The following is a 24,562-nucleotide window of genomic DNA, read 5'->3' on the forward strand; positions in this document are numbered from 1 at the left end:
TCAAATCTTTTTGTCAGACCTGTCATAAAGCAAATTAGGACACACACAAAAGTAGGATGAAATAAAGGATGATAGTGGGCAAGTTTGAAAAGTTCTTGTTTGTAAATCTGAAACAGTTTTACGCTGAACTGTGCATTAGGTTTACCAGTTGCCCTCCCATGGTGGGCAAGCTCCGGTCCCCACCCTCCATTCCCCATGCTCAACAAGGGGAGCAGCAAGAGAAAAAATGGGGGGAATAGCTTAGAGATCACCCATAATTGATGTCACAGGATCCCTAGATAGTTGCATGTGGTGTGTGTACGTATGTGCAATGTCTTTTCTGGATAATCACATGATGCTGCCCCTGGCAACCCTATCTTTGGCACTATATTGGACTGTTTTGCGCCAGGCATTACCTACGTTAATTGAATGTATGAAGCTGTCTTATATTGAATCAGATCACTGGTCCGTCACACTGAAAGACTGGCAGCAGCTCTTCAGGGTCCCAGGCAAAGGTCTTTCATATCAACTCCCACCTGATCCCTTTAAGTTGGAGATGCTGGGGATTGAACCTGGGACTTCCTACATGCAAAGCAGATGTTCTACCACTGATCCACAGCCTCTCCCCATTCAACTCAATTAACAGTACCAACCTAAGCAGAGTTATATCCTTCTATGTCCATTGAAGTCAAAGTGTTAAGAATGGTGTGAGTCTGCTTAGCATAACACTGTGAGCCTACCATGGTACAACCAGTCTACCAGTTCCATGGAGCTTTTCTTCTTGCTAACAAACATCCTATTCCATTTTTGTTTCAATTTGCAAAATATCTATTCTTTTATTAGAACCAAAAAAAAGCACAAAAGTATTATCTTACCATTCTAACATTTGAGACTCCCCTGCAATGAACCAACACAGCTACATACAATGTGTCTTAACTTATATACTCATTTATGAAACACAAAACTTGTGGTTTTTATTCAGGGGTGAAAGGGAAGGACGTGGTCTTGTGGGAGCCAAAGTTCTCTTCAGAAGTATAGAGAGCAGAACAGTTGTGTGCATTCATGATGTGTGGAATGTTACTCCTGCACTGACCTCAGGAACTCCCTGGAATACTATGTAAACTTCCAAGGGGTGGGGTGTGCATGAATTGTATGTATGGCTTGCAGAGATAAGCTGCACTGAAAAGTAATTCTAGCACCATCTACCACCACTACATTTACTATGCATTAGAGAAATAAAAAATGTTGGCAATATGAGCAGCATCTGATTGGCCTTAGCCTGTATGCTCCTAGTGGTAACTTATACAATAGGTGATAACATGAGACAGGTCTTTTCAGGGATTGCAACAAGGCTGTGAAATACATTTCCATTAAGGCACTCCAGAAAGAGATCTTTTTTCTCCCATAAGTAAAGACATTTTTGTTTCTTTGGTTTTGAGGAAGGGGGCTACCTGAATCTGACTGCGGCTGAGCAGATTTTGAGATTGGTTTATGGAATTGGGCATTTACAGATGGGCTTAGTTCTTGTAATTTATGATGTTTGGCTAGAACTTGATTTCATTGTATGTTGTTACAATTTGAGGTAACAACAAAATGAATCAGTTGAATACATGCAACAATTAAGGTTTCTATGTGCAAGGCTGACACAAATAATCCAAGTGTCAATCAGTATTAAACTTTAAATCAGAAGCCATCTAATAGGTTCATCACACTTAAATAATGGCCCCTACATTTACAAAATTACATCACCTTGTATTATTTTGTAATGATAAGAATGTACAAACCACCTTGCTGGATCAGACCTTGCTGGACTTAGTCCAGTACTCAGTCGGCAGTCTGCAGAAGGTCCATCAACGAGCGGACAAGACCTCTGTGTTATTTCTTACCCCCAAACATCTGCAACATCCCAAATGGACTCTGACGGACCAATCTTCCATGAATTTCCCTAGATGCTCTTTCAAGCCCTCCGAACCATGAAGTTCCCTAGCAATTTTGCATTGTATGAAGAAATATCTCACTAACTTGCAGGTGTTGTTGCTTGACTCTTCAGGACAGTGATGGTGACAGTGGCATAACAGCATCTTCGGCAGGGGAGCAGCCGCTGTGCTTCCACCATCTTCCTTCCTTGTTTCCATGTTCACTTTCCCAGAACTACGTAAGGGCCTGCTGTCTAGGAAACTGGCTGCACAAGAAAGAAAACAAAAACATTAAGTTTCTGTGCAGGGACACTTTAAGGCCACTAAACAACCTGAGAGTTTTGAGCTCAGACTGGGGACTTAGCCATGAAACTTGCCAGGTGACCCTGGGCCAGACAGTCACAACCAGCCCAACTTACTTCACAGGGTTCTTATGACAAATGGAGAACAAGCCAACTATGTACTCTTCCACTGAGTTACTTGGAAGAAGTATGGGATGAATATATGACAGACAGGGCCAAGAGTACTTCTGTGGAGGCAGTTTCCCCTTCTTATTTTTAGACTGTTGTGACTCGTATTTACTCTAAATGTACTTGGTATGGTGACCCATCCAAAGCTGGCCCAAGGGTTTTTGGCACCCTAGGCAAACTATGACCTTGGTACCCATTCCATTTTCTATACTGGCAAACCAAAACACTGAACAAAGGGCACAGCTGCGCCCACCGTGAGCCCTAAGCAAGCAGCATTCCAACATACACAGCCTTTGCATATGGAGGTTACATTCCAATCTTTGACCACCCTCTTTTTCTCCATTATTCCTTCTAATCCCCCCTGAGATTCTGTGAAACTCACTCTAGAAACCATCAGGACACATTTTACTTGATCAACATGTATATGCAATGATGAAAAAAATACCAACTAATATATGACATGGAAGATACTGTTTCCAGGGTCAGATCCCAAAATACAAAAGAGAACAATGGGAAGGGAAGGAGCAGCCTTAAGGGACGGCTGGCCTGTGACACACTTTTGGAGGCTTTGTGACCCACAGGTTGGGAAACACTGGGCTAATCCCTTTCAGGGCTGGCTATCCAGATGCTTAAAAGCATACTTTAAGAAATTGGTAAATGAAATTCATTATTCTACAATATTCCACCCACCGCTAAACCTCGTATAAGGAAAAGGTTTGTATTGAAGACCATTTTCCTAAGTCTAGGATATGTTTTGAGTATTACTATAATAAAAATGTTTCAATGCTATTGTTAAGGATTTGCCCCCCCCCAGTCAGAATAATGAGACAGACAACAGTTTTGGAAGTAAACAAGGGCCACTTTATTAACTATTTAACATAACACTGGGGCAAGGGACCAGCTAAGCGAGCACAGAACAGGCAAGGCAGGTGTCACTCTCTTGACCAACCGCCTTGCCCTTTTCTCGGATGGGTCACTCAGCTCTGGTCTTGAGCCATCGGTCTGGCTCATGACCAGCAAACTGGTCGCCACCTAGGAGCGCTTACCCCTGAAGCCTTCCAATTTGCAGAGAGGACCATACCCTAAGAGGTTCCCAGAGGAGGTGATCACCGTTCCCCACCCTGGACCTTAGAAATCCGAAGGCAGTTCCTGATGACCCCCTGTTCCCAAATGGGGAAGAGGCCGTAAGGTGCTCACCGGTTCCAGTTTCTTGCCCATAACAATCTGCCATGTGACCAGCCTATTTAGGTGTCGACCACCACAACCAACTATCTAGTCCACTGCTCTCAGTGCAAGGTAGGCAAAAACACCTCCACCCATTCAGCCAATAGTGAGTAAAAGTGAAAAATTCCTACCTGACCCCAATAGCCGTAGCCTACACTAAGAACAGGGTGGGAGGGTGGGCAAGCACATTGGAGCAACTGTCATCAAGTGGGAGCAGAGCCCGGGCATTTATCCAGGCCGGTTCTGCCCCCTGCCTACGACATGGGTCTGTTGCTGCCCAGCTTCCTCAGGGTGGCAAAGCAGTCCCCGGCAACCAGCGGTGTTGCTGGGAGCCTCATTTTAGTAATAAAACCACTAAGCCATTTATAGAAATGCATATTACTATTGAATAAGCATTGGAATCCTTTTAAGAAAGGAATCACCATATTGCAAGTTAGCTGCCATGAGAATCAGAATTACAGAAGGAGACAGTGCCCATCATCTTTGATGAAGTGGTCTGATACAAAATTACCTAAGAGAACAACTCTCAGTTTAATTTTCACACCCGCTTCGGCGGGAGGGCAGGATAGAAATTAAATAAATAAATATAAATAAATAAAACATCATTCCCACATATACAGAATTTTAGCAAACCCATCAGAATACTCCGGTAAAGGTACATAATGTTTAGAACTTCATGGTTACATTGAAATTTGAATTTTTAATGGCCCATATTTTTGGTACCTTGGTCTACAAACAACTTTGTATTTCAAAAATTAGCACTTTGATTCAGCAACAAATAGTGTTTTAAGAAACAACTATAGTACCATATTTACTCAAAAGGAAGATGACATTTTAAATATTTCTTTGGCTTTCTTGAAGGGGGGGGGTCATCTTCCATTCAGGAATATAGATCTGCTGATTGGTACTATGCAGAGATGGCGGGAGGATGATGTGAAAGGCAATTCACTGCACATGTGGACAGCGTTGGAGAAAGTGGGAAAAGTTTCTGTCATTCCCATGATGTACTAGTTTTCTTTTCCCTTTCCTTTTATACCTTAGAAGCTCATTGATTCACAGATCTTGAACAGCATAAGATACTTGCTTCTGATTTTTTTATGCAAGGGCTAAGAGGACTGAGACAAATTCTGCAGTTGCTAGAGTAAACTTAGGATCCTTATCGCTGAGCAAAACAAAAATGCTCTAGAGTAATATGGGATGGTAAGATAATACATATAGAGGGGGGTAAAGATCTTGGGAAAGACCAAAAGATAGGGGTGAGCAAACTCTTCAGGGTGTCAGGATCAGACTACTATAACCAATTTCTAGGACACACCTTTTGATCAGAGAAGATGATTCAGATTTGCCCATCTCAAAAATATCATTAATCAATATTTTTCCAAGGGTTGTGACCAAAGACTCCCTTCTGGTATGGGCAGAGAGTTGCACTAGAGGAAGGTATAGGAATGCCAGCCTCCAGGTTGGACCTGGGGATTCCCCCAGGAATTACAGCTCATCTCCAGCCTACAGAGATCAGTTACCCCGGAGAAAATGGATGCAGCAGGGGTGTCAAACACAAGGCCCGGGAGCCAGAATGGCCCATCCAGGGCTCTTATCTAGCCCACAAGCAACTGGTGCAATGGAGGGAACAGGAGGCTGCTCGAGGGGAGTGGGCGGAGCCACTCCAATTGTGGCTTCAGCTCGGCAGAACAATCTCATCTGCAGCTGTCAAGCAGAACCCCTTCACTTCAGTGGCAGCCTCACTGGTAAGTTAGGAGCCACCGCAGCCACATTTATGCCAAGCTCAGGTTTCCAAGGTGAGGCTGCATGGATCGGCGTTTGCATGTGGAGGGAAGCACCAAGGATCCTCTGCTGGGGCCGCTGGCCCCATACAGCAGCTGTGCTTTGGCCCATGGGAGGCATTCTTCAGCAGTTTCTTCCACACATCAGAGGCCTAGTCCTGCCACCAAGCATGCAACTCAGTGGCTGGGCCTCCCTCCCCCATGGAACACCTGGTGGCCTTCAGCCATAGACAGCTACCATCTCACGGGGAGGGCGATGCTGGCAATCTCCAGCTATACTGGTCACTGGGTGGCCTGGGGCCTCTGCCATATTAACAGCTTTGTGCACGCATTGCCCACTCTCCCATCAGATGATCTGGCAGCCTTTGGCCTGGGGTGGCCGCCGCCGCATGGAAGTGACATGACTTGCCAATGATCTCTGGCTTGAACCCCCAAGCATAGCCCCGCAACGGGTTGCCTGACCGACTTGGCCAGAGGCAGCTGCTGCTGCACGGGCATCTCCAGCTTATCAGGCTTTGCTTGGCCTGGGTCCTGCCATGCACGTGGCCTTGTGCCTGCCACCACCACCACCCCCGCTTCCACAAGTGGGGGGGGGAGGTTTAGCTCAACTTGTCTTCCCAGTCCCCAATCTGCCCATGCAGGTTTTCCTCTGCAACCCCGGGCCCGCAATGAGGACACACCAACTCGGAGCTTACCAACTCCTATCCTTTATATAGTTTGTATCTCCGGTACATGGCATTTCATTTTATGGCACAGACAAAGTGACACTTATGCAAGATCCAGCCCTCATAAGAAATGAGTTCAACACCTCTGATTGGCATTGCACCTCACTGAGATCCTTGTTCTCCCCAGGACTGCTATCCTTTATATAATTTATATCTCCGGTACATGGCATTTTATTTTATGGCACAGACAAAGTGACATTTATGCAAGATCCACTAGCAACCTTGCTTTTAAGTGTTCCAAGACTCCTTTCCTGAACAAGCCTCTCCAAAATGAAAGCGTGTCACTGGATCCACCCCTAGATGCAAGGAAGTCTTGTTTTGAGCATGAGGAGAGCATTCCAATGTGCAATTCCCAGTGTAGAGAAAGGGCAGTACTCAAGAGAGATTTCTGAGTGTTTCTTTCAAAACTGCATTAATCAGTAGAATCTCTTTTTTGTATTGTTCTCATCTATGCCAAACCATCTTGGAGACCATCTGGATATAAATCCTTTAAATAAACAAACAGGTGGTTTTGTACTTTGCAGGGAATTTTAGACATACATCTGTAACAGGTGCACAATTCTTTGGGCTTCTTTTGGGGAGAAATGTGTGACATTTGGGGGTCTGAAACAATAAGATGTGACCAAAACTAACTTTAGGATCTTCTACCTATAAAGCAAACTTCTCTCTTAATGCTACTTATTTCAGAAAATCAGACTCCTCTTCCTCTAAAAAGATTCTTTTTGGATTAAAATTCTTTAAAATCCAGCCTACGCAGGGCAAGTGAACATCAACAGATGTTCACTTTCTGGGTCAGTGGAACAGAGCCTCTTAAAATGAAGTCCTTCTTTCAGCAAACAGACATAAAGCTGGGATTCTGACCATGTTACATTGTTATTCATGGACCGGGGATAAACTTTTTATAAATGTTCCGGGCAGAGGCTTTCAGACATCTGGCTCATGGAGCTATGATATTAAATAAAAATATTAATTCCAAATGAGAGTTCCAGGCTCTATTTTCATCTTCCATGGTATTTTTTTTCTGGGTGTAATGAAGTTTTTCTACCCCCTGTGACTGACAGAGAAAGCTGCATTTTACTTGCATGCAACTGCCCTCCCCAAATATTAAGGTCTCATTCTTAATTATATATACACTTTAAACCAATTTCTCAAAGTCACACTGAACCTGGATGATTTAAAATGGAAACATTAAGCATGTGCATAAATATGCTTAATTTGGGGTGAAACACACCCTTTAATGTTCTGCATCCCTGCAATACCATATGTTCGTCACACAAATATATGACATTGCCTTATACCAAGATTAGACCAGAGATCCACCAAGCTTAGTACTGCATATTCCGTCTGCCACTCTCCAGGTGTTTCCCAACACCTACTAATTGAGGTCCTTTTTTTAGCTGTAGGTGTCAACGAACAAACCCAGGACCTTCTTCATACAAAGCAGGCGATCTTCCACTAAGTCACAGCCCCTCTCCTCCCCAGTGGCATGTTAAACTACTCTGTTTCCGTCCCCAAGCATTTTTTTTAGGAAAAAAAAATCAGGAAACAACCCACAATAGCACCAAGTGCGCTAGCATACAATCAACTGACTGATTGCATCTGAACAAGTCAAATGACATCCTAAAAGTGACTGCTTTTATGGGAAAGGGAAACATTAACTGTTTTAACTCCCTATGTGATTCAGACATCAGATAAAAGAACTTCCAAAGGATATTTCTGGCTACTAATCTGCAATAAAATAGCGGTGCTATAAGGAAACTGCAATAAATTATGCCTTTTAACCCACAGATCAGCCTACCAAATATAGCATTTCAGAGACCAATAATAAAATGTTTTTACAAAATAGATTTTATTGGCAACCTTCTGAATGTGGTGGCCTGGACTATATACCCTGCTGCAGCCTATTTGCAATGCAGATTTAGAGAACAATTTAATCTAAGGCAAACAAGCATCAATAGGCTGATGAAAATCTAAGGGGGATCTCTGAAATGTTCATCTTCAGATCCTGACTAAGAGTGATCCTTGGTTAGCATTCACTGTGGTTAATATTTTTGGGACTTGCATACAGTAGTTCCTTTATTTGAATATGACAAAATATGAAAACAAGTCTTAGAATTTCTATGTGCTAACGATGTAATTCCTTCAGTGCAACAGAGTTTAGATGGTTGGCCATTGCGATTTTCAGTTCTGTAACAGATTGTTTATATAAAAAATCAAATGCTTTAGAATTTAACAGGCCAAAACTTTTCTTTTGAACTAGGTTTTTAACTAAAAGGTTTTATCTTTTCAGCTCTTAGTTCTTGCATCTAGCCTGAGGACTGTTTTCTGGATATTTTTCAGCAGCTCAGTGCTGTTTTTATGATCGTGGGTTATATTTTTAACATTGTTAACTGATGTAATTTAATTTAAAAAAACCCCACTGTGGTTTATATTCATGCTGATATACAATTTCCGTGGCCTAACACTTCAATCCTAAACACAATTACACCCTTCTAAGCTCACTGACTTCAATGAACTTAGAAGGATGCAACTCTGTTTAAAACTGCACTGTAAGGCAATGTCAGAACCCACAGGCAAGGGGATGAAGTACTGAAGAAATTAATTTCTCCAAGGCAGAAGTGCTGGAGAGCACTGTTCCCTCTAAGCTGAGTTAGTGTGAGCTAGCTTACAGTTTTTTAGCCTCCGGGCTCACACGTTTTTGTCTTCGCTCAGGAAGGATGGCTCCAGAGCAAACTAATTGATGCAGCAGCCAAATGGCTGGCTCACCACTTTAATGCCAGTAGCTCACAAAGTAGCATTTTTGCTTACAAGACTCCACAGCTTAGAGGGAACATTGCTGGAGAGGGTATATAATCCGACAGCCCACCTCTGAATTTTTATCATGGTTAATGGACAACTTTGGCCAACACAGATAACACATCGAGGAATTTCACATTACCCTTTTTAACCCGTTTTGAAGCTGTTTTTGATCCGTCATGGAGTAAACCGGTATAGAGTGCCATTTCACACATGGCTTTCCCCTTCCGGTAAAGAGCCGGATCTGAAGCGGTATGCCATTTCAGACTGCACCCCTCCCCCGCCCGTTTCCCCCCGAGCAGGCGATCTCCAGCTTTTTTTTTTTTTAACATTCGCTTTAGAGTGCTATAGCGCTATAGCACTATAACAAAACACTCCAGGCATTTCAATGGGGTTGATATAATGCTGTTGACGCTATAAAGTGAATGTTCAAAAAAAAAAAAAGCCGGAGATTGCCCACGCGAGCAAAAAATGGCAGGAAAAAGTGCATCGGAACCGGGAGAGGAAACTGAAGACTACTTGGAAGCAGCTGACAGGTAAAACGCTTCAGCGCCGTTTCCTAAATGGAGAACTTGCTTCAGTAATGCTTGCATGCACAAAGGAGAAAACATAATCAGATATAGTTGTGATTGAAGTTTTCTGCATGCCCTTTAGCACCAAAATTCTCATATCATGAAAATTTAATTATTATTATTTCAGTTTATAACACACAGATTGGCAAGTATATTTCAAAACAAACAAAGCAGGGATATTTGAACCTTTGCTGTTAAAAGATATTGACATGTCATATAAAATTATAGTGCATTAGGAACTCCTTAACATTATAAAGCTGGTATATGAAATATTAATATTTGTTACTTTCTTCCAAAACCAACAAATTACCTCAGCAACATTTGCTTTCTCAACAACACGTTAGCAGCTCAAAGTATATATTTTTCACACAGCATTAAAATCCCTTTTGACACTTTCTTGAACCATTTGTCTACATGTGTGAACATTGTTAATGTTGTACAGAAAGCAAAAGACAGACATTTTTAAAATTACATGAATATTCTACCCAGCAAGGGCCTATTACCATGGGTTACTGCAGCCTGATACTCATGGTCATTCAGTTCTCTGAGCTTGCCAACATGGGAATCACCCCCCTCATATAACAGCAGCAGTAACTTTGGAGTATTCAAAAGGCATCACATACTGTACATTATCGATATCACAGTGCAGTAAAGTAGGTCAAAATCATTACTCTTATATCACAGACAGCGGGCCAGAAAAAGAAATTTTGGTAATGGCCACTGTGATGACAACCACATACACCTTTTACTGGTATCTGCTGGGGCCAGTATTCAACCATTCGTATCTTCAGGAGGTGGGCAAAGGCGTTCATGTATTCCGGAGCCTTCTATAGCTAGTTAATTCTGTAATGACTGCTGTGTTTCTAGTTTGCAGTTACCAAGCTCTTGTGATAATTATGATGGCTTACTACCGTGTGATGCCTTGTTTACAGATTTTATTATATCAGTGAGCTATCTTGAATGCAGTTTCTCCAGGAGCAAAGAGAGCTACAGCTTTCAGTATATTAAAAAGCAACACCTGTAATAATTTTGTGAGGAAAAGGCGCAACAGTTGTGTGTGCTTCGGCACTCAGTTTTGGCACGGCTCCTGTTCCAATGGCAGGGAAAGTCTTTTTTTACAAGCCACAACAACATACAAGGAACAACAATAATCAGGCTCAGTCAGCAGCACTATTTAATTTAGTAGGTTTGTTCCAACAGTATTAAAAAAAACATTTCTAATGTTAACCAATGCAGAACAGCTGATAAACTGAACTGTGGTGGAAGCATGCTGACTTCTGACAATAACAGAGAGGAATCTGTTGCGTTCTTTTGGCAGCCAGCCACAAAATGGGGGAAGGGAGGGCCTTCTCTCTTAGACAGGAAAATAAATGCTGTGTCAACCATCTACTAGGGGGGAAGGGCAACCCAAGAAAGCAGTTTTAAAACACAAGATAGGGTCAAATTTTCTCCTGAGGATAAGGAGGAACATCTTACACAGGAATTCAAAAACATATAATTTGAAATCCATTTAAACATAAGAAGCTGTCAGAAACATGATTTATAACATACGATTGTTAGCAGGGGTCATTTCGTAGAAAAAGAGGTGCTGGAGCTCATTAGCATAACTCATTAGGATAACTTATTTGCATATGCCACACCCCCTGACATCACTGGAAGTGTGTCAGAAGGCAACACCCACTAGAACTTACTTGGCTGTCTCTTGCTCCTCATGGCCCGGGGCTGCTAGGAGCAGGGGGCGGGGCTTGTTGCATGTGCCCGCCCCCTGGGCTCTTTACTGCCGGAGCTCCGCTCCTGTGCGCTCCTGCAGGAAATGACCTCTGATTGTTAGAAGAAATCCCAGTGGCTAAGACCAAAAGGCCACCTCATCCAGCGTCCCATCCCCCAAAATAGACAGAAGATGTTTCTGCCAGAGAGTTTGAAGACACAAGCATTCCCCCATTCTGTATCCTCAGCACCTGGTATACACTTGCCTTACTAACTTATTTATTTGTAGTCTTCCTTTATCACTGAGACTCAAGGCAGATTACACAGTGTAAGTCAACACAATCAACCAGAAGGGACATCCGATAAACAATAGGATTTGGTATGTTGTCGAAGGCTTTCACGGGCAGAGTTCATTAGTTGTTGTAGATTTTCCGGGCTTTATGGCCGTGGTCTTGGCATTGTTGTACCTGATGTTTCGCCAGCAGCTGTGACCTCTGTTCCCTCTAAGCTGAGTTAGTGTGAGCTAGCTCAGTTTTTTAGCCTCCGGCTCACACATTTTTTTGTCTTAGCTCAGGAAGGAGGGCTCCGGAGCGAACTAATTTATGCAGCAGCCAAATCGCCTGCTCACAACTTTAATGCCAGTAGCTCACAAAGTAGAGTTTTTGCTCACAAGACTCCACAGCTTAAAGGGAGCACTGGCTGTGACTGGCATCCTCAGAAGTATAACACAGAAAGATGGAGTACCCGCTGTGTCAATGTGAGAAGAAAATGGTAGGCCGGTAATTTATATCTACTCAGGAAAGTGGGGTAGGGCTGAGTCATTATCTTGTAGGAGTTTCCCAGGCTGTGACATCCTCAGGAAAGCTCCTCCATTAGCATGTCACAGCCTGGGAAACTCCTACTCCATACAGCCCGGAAAATCTACAACTAATAGGATTTGGATTGCAGAAATCTGGATCCAAGCAGAAATTGGAAGAGAGCTGACACAAAGCGTAAGCATTAACATGACACATTAAACTGTGCAAGAAAATACACAGTAGGAACTTGGAACCTACTTACAGCAATGCACGGCACAAACTATATACAGGAGTGCAGTCCACTATCCATAGCTCTTCACCCAAGCATCCTTCTGAATTATATGGTTACAGTACAGCCCTATTGTCTCTGTAAAAAAGCCCACCTGAATAATTTGGTTTTGCATAGTTTGCAGAAAGCCAGAAGAGTAGAAGCCTTCCTGACTTCATCAGGCAGGCCATTCCATTGCCCCCCCCCCCAACAGGGACTGTACACGCATGGGCAGTTGTTGATTTTGCCTATTTGCAGGGCTGCACCCTCAGAAGGCCCTGCTCAGATGAGTGAAATAGTCATGGCACAGAACAAGTAGCCTGCAGATATGAGGGACCAAGGCCACAAAAGGCTTTGTATGTGATAGACCACAGATATCGAACTTATTTGTTATGAGGGCTGGATTTGACATAAATTGGACTTTGTCGGGCCAGGCCATGTGTGTCATAAAATATAATGCCAGGTAGCAGACATATAAACTTTATAAAGGAAACAGAAAAACACAATTGACGATGTTACAGCAGCTATTCCATTGGAGCCCCACATTGTGAGGGTGTGCCTGTTAAAACAAATATTTCTCTGCAAAATTGAAATTCCTTGAGTTTGTTGAACTCTATGTTTTAACTGTGGTTAGTCTCAAACCTTCCTCCTCCCCAGAAAAATAGACTACAAATATAAATGATTTGAGCCTAAGACCCAGGGGAAGAACATGAAACAGCCGAGCACTGAAAGCTTCCCCCCCCCTCAGGTCTACTCAGAGTGGCAGTTGCTCTCCAGGGTCTCAGACTTTTTTTACAGGGTGGTCTGAAATAATAATTTTGGGTGTCCTCTTCAGTGCTTGTTCTGCTATTATTCCATTGGAGCTCCACATTAGGAGGGGTATCTGTGGAAACTAGTATTTCTCTGCAAAACTGGCTAGTCCCAAACCTCCCCCCCCCCACGCCCCTAAAACGTGCCTGCCTAAAATGGAAAGGTGGGGGAATAGTGGGATTTTGCAAAGCCAGTTTTAAAATAAAAAAGAAGCACAAGGATCACAGCAGAAGGACCCCCCTCAGCTCCTACCTGTGAGGAGGACTACGGAGGCCAGAGCAGTGGCTGGGAAGTTCGGCAGCCCTCTCTCTGTTTCCTGCTCTCAGAGGCAGCCCCGCCCTCTGCTCACTATACTCCCAGGCAGCTCAAACTGAGAACAGTGAGGATCGGCAGGGGAGGGGGAAGAGAAGAGAGCCCCACTCCCAGGCTGTGTTAAAGGCCAGGGCAGGCTGCTTGCGGCCCGCGGGCCACAGGTTTGACAACCCTGCGACAGACAGTACCTTAAGCTGAACCTGGTAACTGATGGGCAGCCAATAGTGTGGCTGCAGAATGAGAATCATATGCACGCTCTGTCTAGCTCCTGATAATAGCTGAGCTGTGGTGTGCTGCATCAGCTCCAAGCTGACTTTGAGACCTATATAGGGTGCATTACAGTAGTCTAGTCTCTTTGTTACTATGATGTGCATACAGGTAGCCAGACTGGCTGTGTCAAGGTTAGAAGAAGAAGAGATTGGATTTATACCCCACCCTTCACTACCCAAAGGAGTCTCAGAGCGGCTTACAAACTCCTTTCCCTTCCCTTCCCCACAACAGACACCCTGTGAGGTAGGTAGGGCTGAGAGAGCTCTGACAGAAACTGCTCTTTTTCAAGAACAGCTGTGCCAGAACTATGGCTTGCCCAAGGTCATCCAGCAGGTGCAAGTGGAGGAGTGGGGACTCAAACCCGGTTCTCCCAGATTAGTTACTATGCTGTGCATACAGGTAGCCAGACTGGCTGTGTCAAGGTTAGGTAGGCATCCTTATTTTAAGGTTCCTTTTATTTTTATTTATTTATTTATTTAATTATCCTTTTATTATTTAAGGTTCCTTTATTTTAAGGTTCCTTTTAGGCATCTAATGGCCAATGTTCCCTCTAAGCTGTGGAGCCTTGTGAGCAAAAATTCTACTTTGTGAGCTGCCAGCGTTAAAGTTGTGAGCGAGCCATTGGGCTGCTGCATAAATCAGTTTGCTTTGGAGCCCTCCTCCCTGAGCCAAGACAAAAATGTGTGAGCCGGAGGCTAAGAAACTGTGAGCTAGCTCACACTAACTCAGCTTAGAGGGAACACTGCTAATGGCCAATAGCTGATGCTAAACTTACCATCCATAAATAGATCTAATACTTAAAGATCTAACTTAGTAGCCATCAGCACATCTGCAGCAGTGAACTCTGTAACTTTTGTGTGAAGAAACACTTCCTTTGTAAAACTAAGTCTGCTTCTACATGGTGACAATTCTTGGTCTAACATTATTTACTGCTGTGAACGCAGAGGTATTCACAGTGGCAACAGAGAATCCAGACAACAGTTTTCCTTGCATTCCTTCTCAGCCACCATTTCTCCCCTCTGAACAGAGCAGTTAAGCAGCAAGAACAAGGGGGTGGGGATATAACTCAATCAGACTGTGAGAAAACGCACCTGCGTGAAAATCAAACTGCGCTGTAGTGCACGGGTAGGAAGGAATATGGTGAAGAAACTTGTAGAACACCAATGAACAGATAAACTATCAAAACAACAGTTGAAAAACTGGGTCCCGTTTGTGGCCGGTGAACAGGATGCAAGCTGAACCAGGGGTTTTTCGAGAATCTATATATCTAATAGCCAAGTTGTACAACAAAATAGAGAAAAACTTTCCAGGCTTTTAAAATCTGTCAATTAAAGGTTACAGGTGAAATGCTATTAAGGAGTAGTAGATACACACTTAAAATGCAATTATTAACACAGGTCATTAAAATGTTCTGCTTCTTCATGCAGGCAGAAATGTTCTGCTTCTTCATACAGGCAGAAACCAATTTCAATCTAAACTGTATCAATCATTGTGGTACATTTCTGAGCAAGTAATACTGAAAAAACTTTACCAGCCCTTCATTATACAATATATTTATATTTAAATCAAAAATTCCCAGATATTTAAAAAATAATAGCCCAGTTCTTCTAACACACCATAGTAATGCTTGGATTTGAGGGATTTTTCCTATACAAATGCAAAGGACAGAAATATTTCTCTGAGCTGTACAGCACCATGTTTAAAATTTAATTGCTTGATATTTTGCAGAAGGGTGGCAACAAAAAGTGGCAGGCCTGGTTTACAGTCAGTTTTGCTATATATTTTGTTCAAGTAGATTTCTAGCTGGAACTGTATTTTTATATTAATTTATGTCTTTCCTATATAATTATAGATGTGACCCCCACAAATCTGTAGTTGATCAAATTCAGCCCTTAAAAAATTGCTGTTTACAACCTTAAGCACAGTTAAAGGTAAAGGTAAAGGTTCCCTTGCTCGAAAGCCAGTCGAATCCGACTCTAGGGTTGCGGTGCTCATCTCCGTTTCAAAGCCAAAGAGCCAGCGCTGTCCGAAGACGTTTCCGTGGTCATGTGGCCAGCATGACTAAACACCAAGGTGCACGGAACGCTGTTACCTTCCCCTCCTGAAGCGGTACCTATTTATCTACTTGCCATTTCTTGCTTTCGAACTGCTAGGTTGGCAGGAGCTGGAACTAGAGACGGGAGCTCACTCCGTCATGCAGCACACTCGGGTCTCGAACTGCTGAACTACTGAGCTTCCAGAGCCTGCAGTTCAGCGTCTCAACCACTTGAGCCACCGCAGCTCAACAGTTAGTTGGAAGTAAATCTCGGTGGAAACCAACATGACTTATTCCCAAGTGACTGTGATGGGGGCAACCTATTGCCTAGAGAGAGATCTAGTGAAGGGAATTAGCAGAGGGGAAATGCAGAAATGCAAGACAAGACACACACGCACACACAAAAGTCATCTTTGCTCCACAGGTAGCTAGCTGCACATTTAAGAAATCCTACTTCAATTCAGTGGAATCCTCGTCATGTGCCTCCATGCCTGGCCTTTTGTCAAAAAAGCCAGTGAACTTCCCCACTCCCCCACAAAGAGGATAAACGGAAAACCTCATTCTCCTCCCCCCCTTCCCTCAAGTATTTTGTTAAGATTTTTTTTACTTCTACTTACATTCAATTTCCGTAGGCATGTTCTATCCCTGCCAAATTCCCCCCCCCTTGATGAGAGTCATGTGACAAACCACTAAACTACTGCTGCTAAGGGGCTTCCATTAACAAAACAGAGCACCGTATGTTGGGTTAATCCTGCACCTGTGATCTGTTACTCGGCAGTTAAGAAATGCAGCCTGGACTACGGTTGCCTAATACTGCTCAGCTGTTTTTTTTCCCCCTCCACTTGCACTCTCTTTGATTGTAAAGCTGGCAAGCAAAAAATAGTTCAACCAGGCACAATGCTACATGAAGGATATAGAGCATGTGATGGTAGAAAGGTGAAAGGAAAAGGAAAACCATGAGCTGGAGAGGAAGACTGATTTATTACTCATACGGTATTCATTATTACCATTTCCAGATGGATTAAAAGCTACCTTTTAAGCTTATATGTGAAAAATATCCAAAGGTGCATTTAAAAAGCCCAACATTTATTTAATGGCAGTGAATAACATTTTTCAGTACATGCATATATGGAATTTACATGTAAGTGTGACAAGTAGGGGAACCGATAAGAACTTGTGGAGGAGGTCTTATTTCTCCATTATTTCTCTCCCTCTTGTTTTTCTTCGACTTCCCCTGGAAGTACCTGCAGCTTCTCCCCTCTTCTTCCTTCCTAACTACTACCTTTGTCTGTTCCTTCCTATGACAGCCTCTGCTACCCGTCTCTCATTCATCTCCTCAGCATCTCCTCAGCATCTTCTGCCCCCTCTGCCATTTTCAATTTCCCCTTTTCACTTCTCCACCTTTCCTTCCTCCTATCTATTAACCCAGGAGTGTCAAACATGCAGCCTGAGGGCCGGATTAGGCACCCCCAGAGGGCTTCTATCAGGCCTGCACTGGAACTGGCCATCTCCTGCTTCCAGTTCTGTTGCTGCTGCTGCATCATAGCTTACTTTGCCAGACTCTCTCACTCACTAAGCCATTTCATGTTTTCCCCTGGGTCCTAGACTCAGAACTCTGAGCATGAGATTTCTGTGGAGAATGTCGATATATAAGACCAGGTTTTATTCAGGTACAAGGTCTCCCTCCTCTGTGAGGACAGATCTGCATGGTCCCCCCCCCAATAGCTAGCAATCCAAAACAGTCCAGTGGAGCCTGAGCGATGGGTGTTGCCTTCTGACACACTTCCGGTGATGTCAGGGGGTGTGGCTTATGCAAATAAGTTATGCTAATAAGCTCCCGCACCTCTTTTTCTATGAAATGACCCCTGGGGCTCTCCATAAGATTGTAGAACAGTCTTCCCTGTCTATCCCTGGCCCCATTGTGTGGAGCTTCTGACACACACTTTATGGCCCGGCTCAGAAATAGGTATGATGACATACAAGGTTCACTGGGCTAGTAGAAAGGCAGACTGAGGACTTCAGATCTCTGTTTAACATGGGGTTATATGCCGTTTGAAAAGCCAGATTTGCAGTTTGGGAGTGCTAGTCTCCTTAGAAAACTAGGTGGCTCCAGTGGTCCAGAGTGTTTCTTCCAGCTTCAGCTGGTGCATAAGCTGCATCCGTTCCTGGGTCAGTCAGATCCCGTTCGCAGGGAGGGCGGGGTATAAATATGCTAAAATAAATAAATACATGAGTTCGACACCCCTGTTTTAACCTTTTTCAATTTTTATCCACCACTCCTGCTGTAACTAAGGCTTAGAATCCTCAGCAATGCTGGCTGCGGCTTGCCTGGAAACGCCCCCCCCCCATGGCCACCAAGATCACAAAAAGTAGTCCTGCAAGATCTCACTGCCACAGTTTTATTAAAGAGGCAGATGTTGGTTCTATGATTTAAGTAGGGTTTCCTATGTATTTTTTAAAAAATTTCATATTTTCCTGCAAACTTGGGGCTCTCCAGGGGTCATTTCCTGCAGGAGCGCACAGGAGCGGAGCTCCAGCAGTAAGGAGCCTGGGAGGCAGGCACATGCAACAAGCCCCACCCCCTGCTCCCAGCAGCCCTCAGTTGGGCCACAGGGAGCAAGAAGCAGCCAGGTAAGTTGCAGAGCCCCCCCCACTGGCCTGCCTTCAGGTACAAGCTCTCCCTCCTCTGTGAGGGCAGATCTGCGCGTCCCCCCCTCATAGCTAGCAATCCAAAACAGTCCAGTGGCACCTTTAAGACCAGGTTTTATTCAGGTACAAGGTCTCCCTCCTCTGTGAGGACAGATCTGCATGCCCCCCCCCATAGCTAGCAATCCAAAACAGTCCAGTGGAGCCTGAGCGATGGGTGTTGCCTTCTGAAACACTTCCGGTGATGTCAGGGGGTGTGGCTTATGCAAATAAGTTATGCTAATAAGCTCCCGCACCTCTTTTTCTACGAAATGACGCTTGGGGCTCTCCATAAGATTGTAGAACAGTCTTCCCTGTCTATCCCTGGTCCCACTGTGTGGAGCTTCTGACACACACTTTATGGCCCGGCTCAGAAATAGGTATGATGACATACAAGGTTCACTGGGCTAGTAAAAAGGCAGACCGGGGACTTCAGATCTCTGTTTCACATGGGGTTATATGCCGTTTGAAAAGCCAGATTTGCAGTTTGGGAGTGCTAGTCTCCTTAGAAAACTAGGTGGCTCCAGTGGTCCAGAGTGTTTCTTCCAGCTTCAGCTGGTGCATAAGCTGCATCCGTTCCTGGGTCAGTCAGATCTAGTTACAGATTCTGTGAGGTCACTCCCCTCACTCCGATCTCCTCTCTCCATCACCACCCTCCCCTCCAGCCTAAGTGACTTCAGTGGGTCTTAGGAGACAGAGGAGTTCAGCACTCCTCCCTCCCCCTTCCCCAAATGTATCTTTCCATTCTCCAGGAAGTCAGTACAGTCATTCCTTGACCTGCCAGGCAATTGCCCTTTTAAATCCTTTGCCCCTACCCTCTTATCTTCCCTGCCAATCCCACCCTTACTTCCATCCTCCTTCCTGGTTGATTCCACCTGATCACATCCACCCATAATCTCTCTGTTTCCCTTACTCCCCCCCCCTTCCTTCCCATTGGCTCCTTCTCTCTGTCCATGGAGAGATATAGCAATGGTTACACTTTACCAGAGCCCAGAAGCATCTAACCTGGGTGACAGGACTATTAACGTGACTAGATTCTATTAAAGTTTTCATGACTCATTAAAAATTGTATATATACAGGACTGAATTGTGGTATAAAGGGCTTCAAGTCTGTACCAAGCACAGAGAAAAATACTTGGGCCCTGTCACTCATCCCTGATGTGCTAACAGTCAATGCGCCATATGGGGAAAATGCTGTTCGAACCAGTACAAAGATGATATGACTGCAATGGTACGAAGAGAAAGAAATTTTACTTACAAAAATACAAGCACATCTTACATGACATATTCATGTAGGTACATTTAACCTATTGTGAATGGATTATCTTCAAAAGTTTAAGTTGCTACAGCCCCAAGCCCAGGTAAGAGAGAGGTCCTATATAAGTTAAAACAGAATGCAATCAACCACCAAAGTAGCTCAGTGTCTAACTGATGAGAGGGTGGGGTGCCAACTGCCAAGTGTACCCGAGTGAGCGAATTCTCTTAATGCTTTCCATCCCAGATCCTCTTGCATGCAGGATTACAACACCCAACAGGCAGAATATACTTTTCTTAGAAAACTTACAGTCCCAGTCACATTTAAACGAATATGAAGTCAAGGCAAAAGCTGAAACATGTACTGTTAAACTAATCAGACTTTCTCCCTGCCTTTGTGTTTTGAGGTTGTATTAACTACGAAAACATAATAGAGTGGTTGGTTATTACACAACAGGCAGAGATATCGGATGGGTTCTGTACTCATTGTGTGAAGGATTTGTACAAGTATTTTGATCAGAGTTTCACAGCCTATCAGAGCACTGCAAAAAACTTTGAAGACACATAACAGAAATATGAAGACAAAATGCAAAAAGTTAAACCTAAGAAAAACACACAGCACTTGAACGGCTTCAGATGTACATGTTGAACCTTGGCCCTCTGTGCAAAATGGGCCTATCACATTTCTTTAAGCATCAGACCATGCTCCTGTTTGCAATGGGAGGAATTCCTATTGCAAAAGTGTACTAGTTAACTAATGCATTAGAGTAATGTGCCAAAGATGGAAGACCAAATGGAATGTGAGTATTGCATTTGCATCTTTTAAGGCTCTGTATGTCACGGCAGGACCAGGGGGCGTGACACAAGCAAGCAAAAGTCCAGGAACAGTCCGAGGTCAAGCCGAGCAAATCAGGTAGCAAGGTTCAAGCAGGTTTAAATCACAGTCCAAAAGCAGGGTCAGACATACCAAAGTTTCAAGTCCATAAATCACAACAATACCAGAGGAGTCAGAGATGAACGCAGGGTCAACAAAGCCAAAGGTCAAAAGCCGAGGATCAAGCCGAGAAGAATTCCACAAGGTCTGGAGCAGAGATGCAAGGATTCAGGTCCTGAACAAACGACGTTGCCAGCACAAATGACTGCTGGCAACAGACTTGCATATATACAGTGCTAGCTAATCAACTCATTAGCTAGCCAGGAGTGAGGACAATCCAGGCCCCAGCAGAAAGAAAGGAGCTCACTCTTAGCAGCAGTAGAGAAGCTCTGTTAATCTTATGCCTAGCAAAGTCACAAACGAGTGAACACACTAATCCAGTTTCCAGATTTACAATGTAGTGTATGCTTATAAATATGAAGTGTGTGTGTGTAACTGCATGACACACACTGACCCATTTGTAACTACTACTTTCAATATTATAATTTGGGATATATATCATGATTACAACTAACACCTTATAATGAATACTAAAAGTACAAGACTGCCCCAGTAACTTTCAGTGCAACATTTTGACATTGCAAAATTTAGTAATATAAAATATAAGTGAGATTATACCTAAAGGTGCTTTCCAAGTCACTGGCAAACATTCACAATTATAAATTAGGGCATAAGAAATCAATTACTGCCAATGACAACCGTGATGCAAGGTTCTAATTGCATTGGCTGCTCCCCCCCCCCCCCCCCAAGACATCATATTTCAGTGAATCCTCCAGCTACTTCATAGAATCACAGAACAGGAAGAGACCAAAAGGAGTTAAATCTGACACTGTGTGTTTTGAAGCAACTATCAGCACCCATTTCCCCCTATAAAGAAATCATCTTATGGTATTCAGATAACAGGCTAACTACAGGAGGGTGCTTTGGACAGCAAACAGGGTCACCAACCTCAAGGTGGGGGCCTTGTGTTTCCTAAGATTACAAGTAATCTCTAGAGTACAGAGATTTCTTCCCATGGAAGAAACAGCAGCTTCGAACTCTATGGCATCTCATCTCCACTGAGCCTCGTCCACTGAGAGTGAGTTTGGTGTAGGGGTTAGGAGCACAGACTCTGATCTGGGAGATCTGGGTTTGATTCCCCAATCCTCCACATGCAGCTGCTGGTGTGATCTTGGGTCAATTACAAGTTTTTTTCAGAAGCAGTCCTCACAAGAGCTCTCTCAGCCCCACCTACATCACAGGGTGTCTGTTGTGGGGAGAGGAGGGAAAAGGGATTGTAAACTGCTCTGAGGCTCCTTTGGGTAGTGAAGGGCGGGGTATAAATCCACTCTCTTCTTCTTCTCCCCCCAAACTCCATAGTCCTGAGGCTACTGCCCTGGAACCTCCATTCCCAGGCCAAAGCTGGCAACCCTAACGTTAAGCCCTTGACCAGCAGTTTAAAGGGTATGGCAAAAGTTGGTCAATGTGACTGAACAGAAACTGCCTTCTGGATCTCAGGTCAGTCAGAGCCTAGGCATAAAGTTAACCCCCACGAGAAATTTAATCACATGCATCTCTATGTCACCCAACTTCCTATTCCTAGTCATCCGCCCATCACAGGATCTTTTCACACAGAAGCTTTCCCAGAGTACCGGCGCTACCCTGCAGCAGTTTTTCTCTGAGCCTTCTCGGGTCCTCATTTTTTCGATTCGGTGGTTTTTCTTTTGTCATTGCAATTCCATGCTTTCTCACACTGGATCCAAAGCAGTTTGAAGAAACCACAAGGAAACCAAAAGGGAAAAAACACTGCAAGTCAGCACCTAAACCGTGTGTGAAAAGACCCATGTTGTTATTACACTTTCTTTCACTGAGGAATTATTATTAAGAAGTCTGGTATTATGTGTTTACCTTCTTTCTTTTATTAACTGTGATAATTTTATAGATCCGTTTTTTAACTCTTAAGATATATATTTTTTCATTTTGTCCTTTTTTGGGGGGGAAACCAATACAAATGTTAATTCTTTCATTTATTAACTGTGATAATTTTATAGATCTGTTTTTTAAATCGTAAGATATATATTTTTTTCATTTTGTCCTTTTTTTGGGGGGGAAACCAATACAAATGTTGCTTAAAGAAGAAGAATAGCAAAAAAACAAACTAACCCCCCCTCTGTAATAAAGAAAACATAAGGCATGATCCAGCCAAATTAGAACATTTTGAAGCACAATCAACTTCAACCATAGAATTTCAAACACACGTCTAAGTTCCCAATTGGTGTCAGTGGCACTTGAAAGTGCATAGCTATGGCAGGATGATGAACACAATGTATAGACATTGCACAAATTAAAATGGTAGAGATAACCAGAGTTGAACACTATGCATTAATCCAATTTGCTTCATCACCTTGATGCATGCAGCTGTTTAAGCAGTGCCAGTTGGAATTCAGCCTTGCCTCCATATTCATAATAAACCAAACAGTTTTATACCAGTAAGAGGAGGACCATATTTTGCTCCTAATTAACACAACAGAGCAGTGAAAGGCTTGTCCTAGCAGGCGCCACCATACACAAACTACTAACATACTGTACAAAGGGCTTTCTCCCCTCTCTGCAGAGTTCACTGTCTCTTTGCTTGTTCTGCAGTGCAAGCCAAAAGATCATTAGTTATGACTAGTACACTCTAGCAGATAATGTGTTGACTCTTCTCTCAGGAACTACAAACAGCACCCTGAAAGCCACTTATCTGCATTTTAGGATAAACAAGAGAACCTGCTTAATTTAACAGGCTACAAAACATAAGCTGCAAACTGTCCAAGTCACTAACATTTACATTAAAAAAAGGAAATAGTATGTGCTTTTAATGAACATGGCCACGCACTACAAAAGCAGCAACAAAGAAAGATGCATATGCTAGACACAGGGCCTGTGAAATAGTAAAATAAAGCAACACTAAATTGTAAAAGAGCTGCAAAAATGCATAAACGAGGTTCATCCAAAATGCTATGCCAAGGACACTGGCACATCAAGGATCTGACATTCCCCTATCTCCATTTGGAAGGGTTCAAAATGTAAACGTACCGAAAGATCCCTGTGCTGGGTGACCTTGCTTGAAAATGTGGTGATAATATGGCACCATGAGTTAAACGCTAATACGTTTAGTTTATGAAACATTCTTGTCTAATCAGATGAGCATGTAACATTTTTGAGAAGCTCAATGGCTTTTCAGGACAGTTATTCTGAGATCTGACCAATTTCACTCTTTTACACAACAATAAAATCTGAGCAATCTGAAAGGGAGGAAAATAGGCTAGGGCTGGCCTAGCATCCACTATGCCCAGCCTAATCCATACCACCAAATTGATCTGTTTGTCTGGGATGTGGAAGGCAGAGTGATGTCTAGGGATGCACAAATATTCCTCTCTTCTCGGTATTATTGGGAGCCTTTTCATTTTCTCCAATTTTGTTGCTGGCGTTTCCAATTCATTTGTTTTTTTTTTATCCCATTACAGGCCACTAAAACATTATTTATATGCAACTGATGTTAAAATGTATACATTTTAAAGGCGATAGTTCTATTTATTTTTGTTAACATGGTCACGAAAGAAAACTGATGCTTTGTCTTAGGAGGGGAGAACCTATATCAGAAAACGGGATCTCTAAGAACCAAAAGCAGTGTACTCCTCAGTAAGATGCATAATGACACTTTGCAAGAAGGCTCTGCATGCATACGTATATCCAGGTTGGTTGCATGTACAAACAGTACCATCTGGGAAATGACAAGATGGCACTATATGTGACCAATCTAGGATGCTCGCATCTGTTGTATGCATATAATTTGTAGCAACTTTTGTTCTCTATGCCTGGGTGAGCAGCTAAGTATGTGCTTCCTATAGATCCTTCAAAGGTGTTGTTCATTAAAGTGTATCTCCTATAGTTCTGCTAACTGCAATGGAAGCATCATCTTGCCTCATGCTAGGGCTCCCTTGAAAGAGTCCTTAGGAAATTCGGTCTTTTGTACAGCCTACCTAAGTCAAATGGCCAGTACTGC

The 24,562-nt window shown here is 43.3% G+C and overlaps 1 protein-coding gene across 1 annotated transcript in view; it reads right to left on the minus strand.

The window, feature by feature from the left end:
• BMPR1B (bone morphogenetic protein receptor type IB) overlaps positions 1-24,562 on the minus strand; it is a 169,184-nt gene that overhangs the window by 41,962 nt on the left and 102,660 nt on the right. Inside the window, exon 4 of the mRNA XM_015418684.1 lies at positions 2,002-2,161. Within this exon, the coding sequence (XP_015274170.1) occupies positions 2,002-2,161 (160 nt within the window). The remainder of the gene's footprint in view (positions 1-2,001; positions 2,162-24,562) is intronic.

This window comes from Gekko japonicus, unplaced genomic scaffold, assembly GCF_001447785.1.
Source record: "Gekko japonicus isolate JY-2015 unplaced genomic scaffold, Gekko_japonicus_V1.1 scaffold626, whole genome shotgun sequence".
NCBI lineage: Eukaryota > Metazoa > Chordata > Lepidosauria > Squamata > Gekkonidae > Gekko > Gekko japonicus.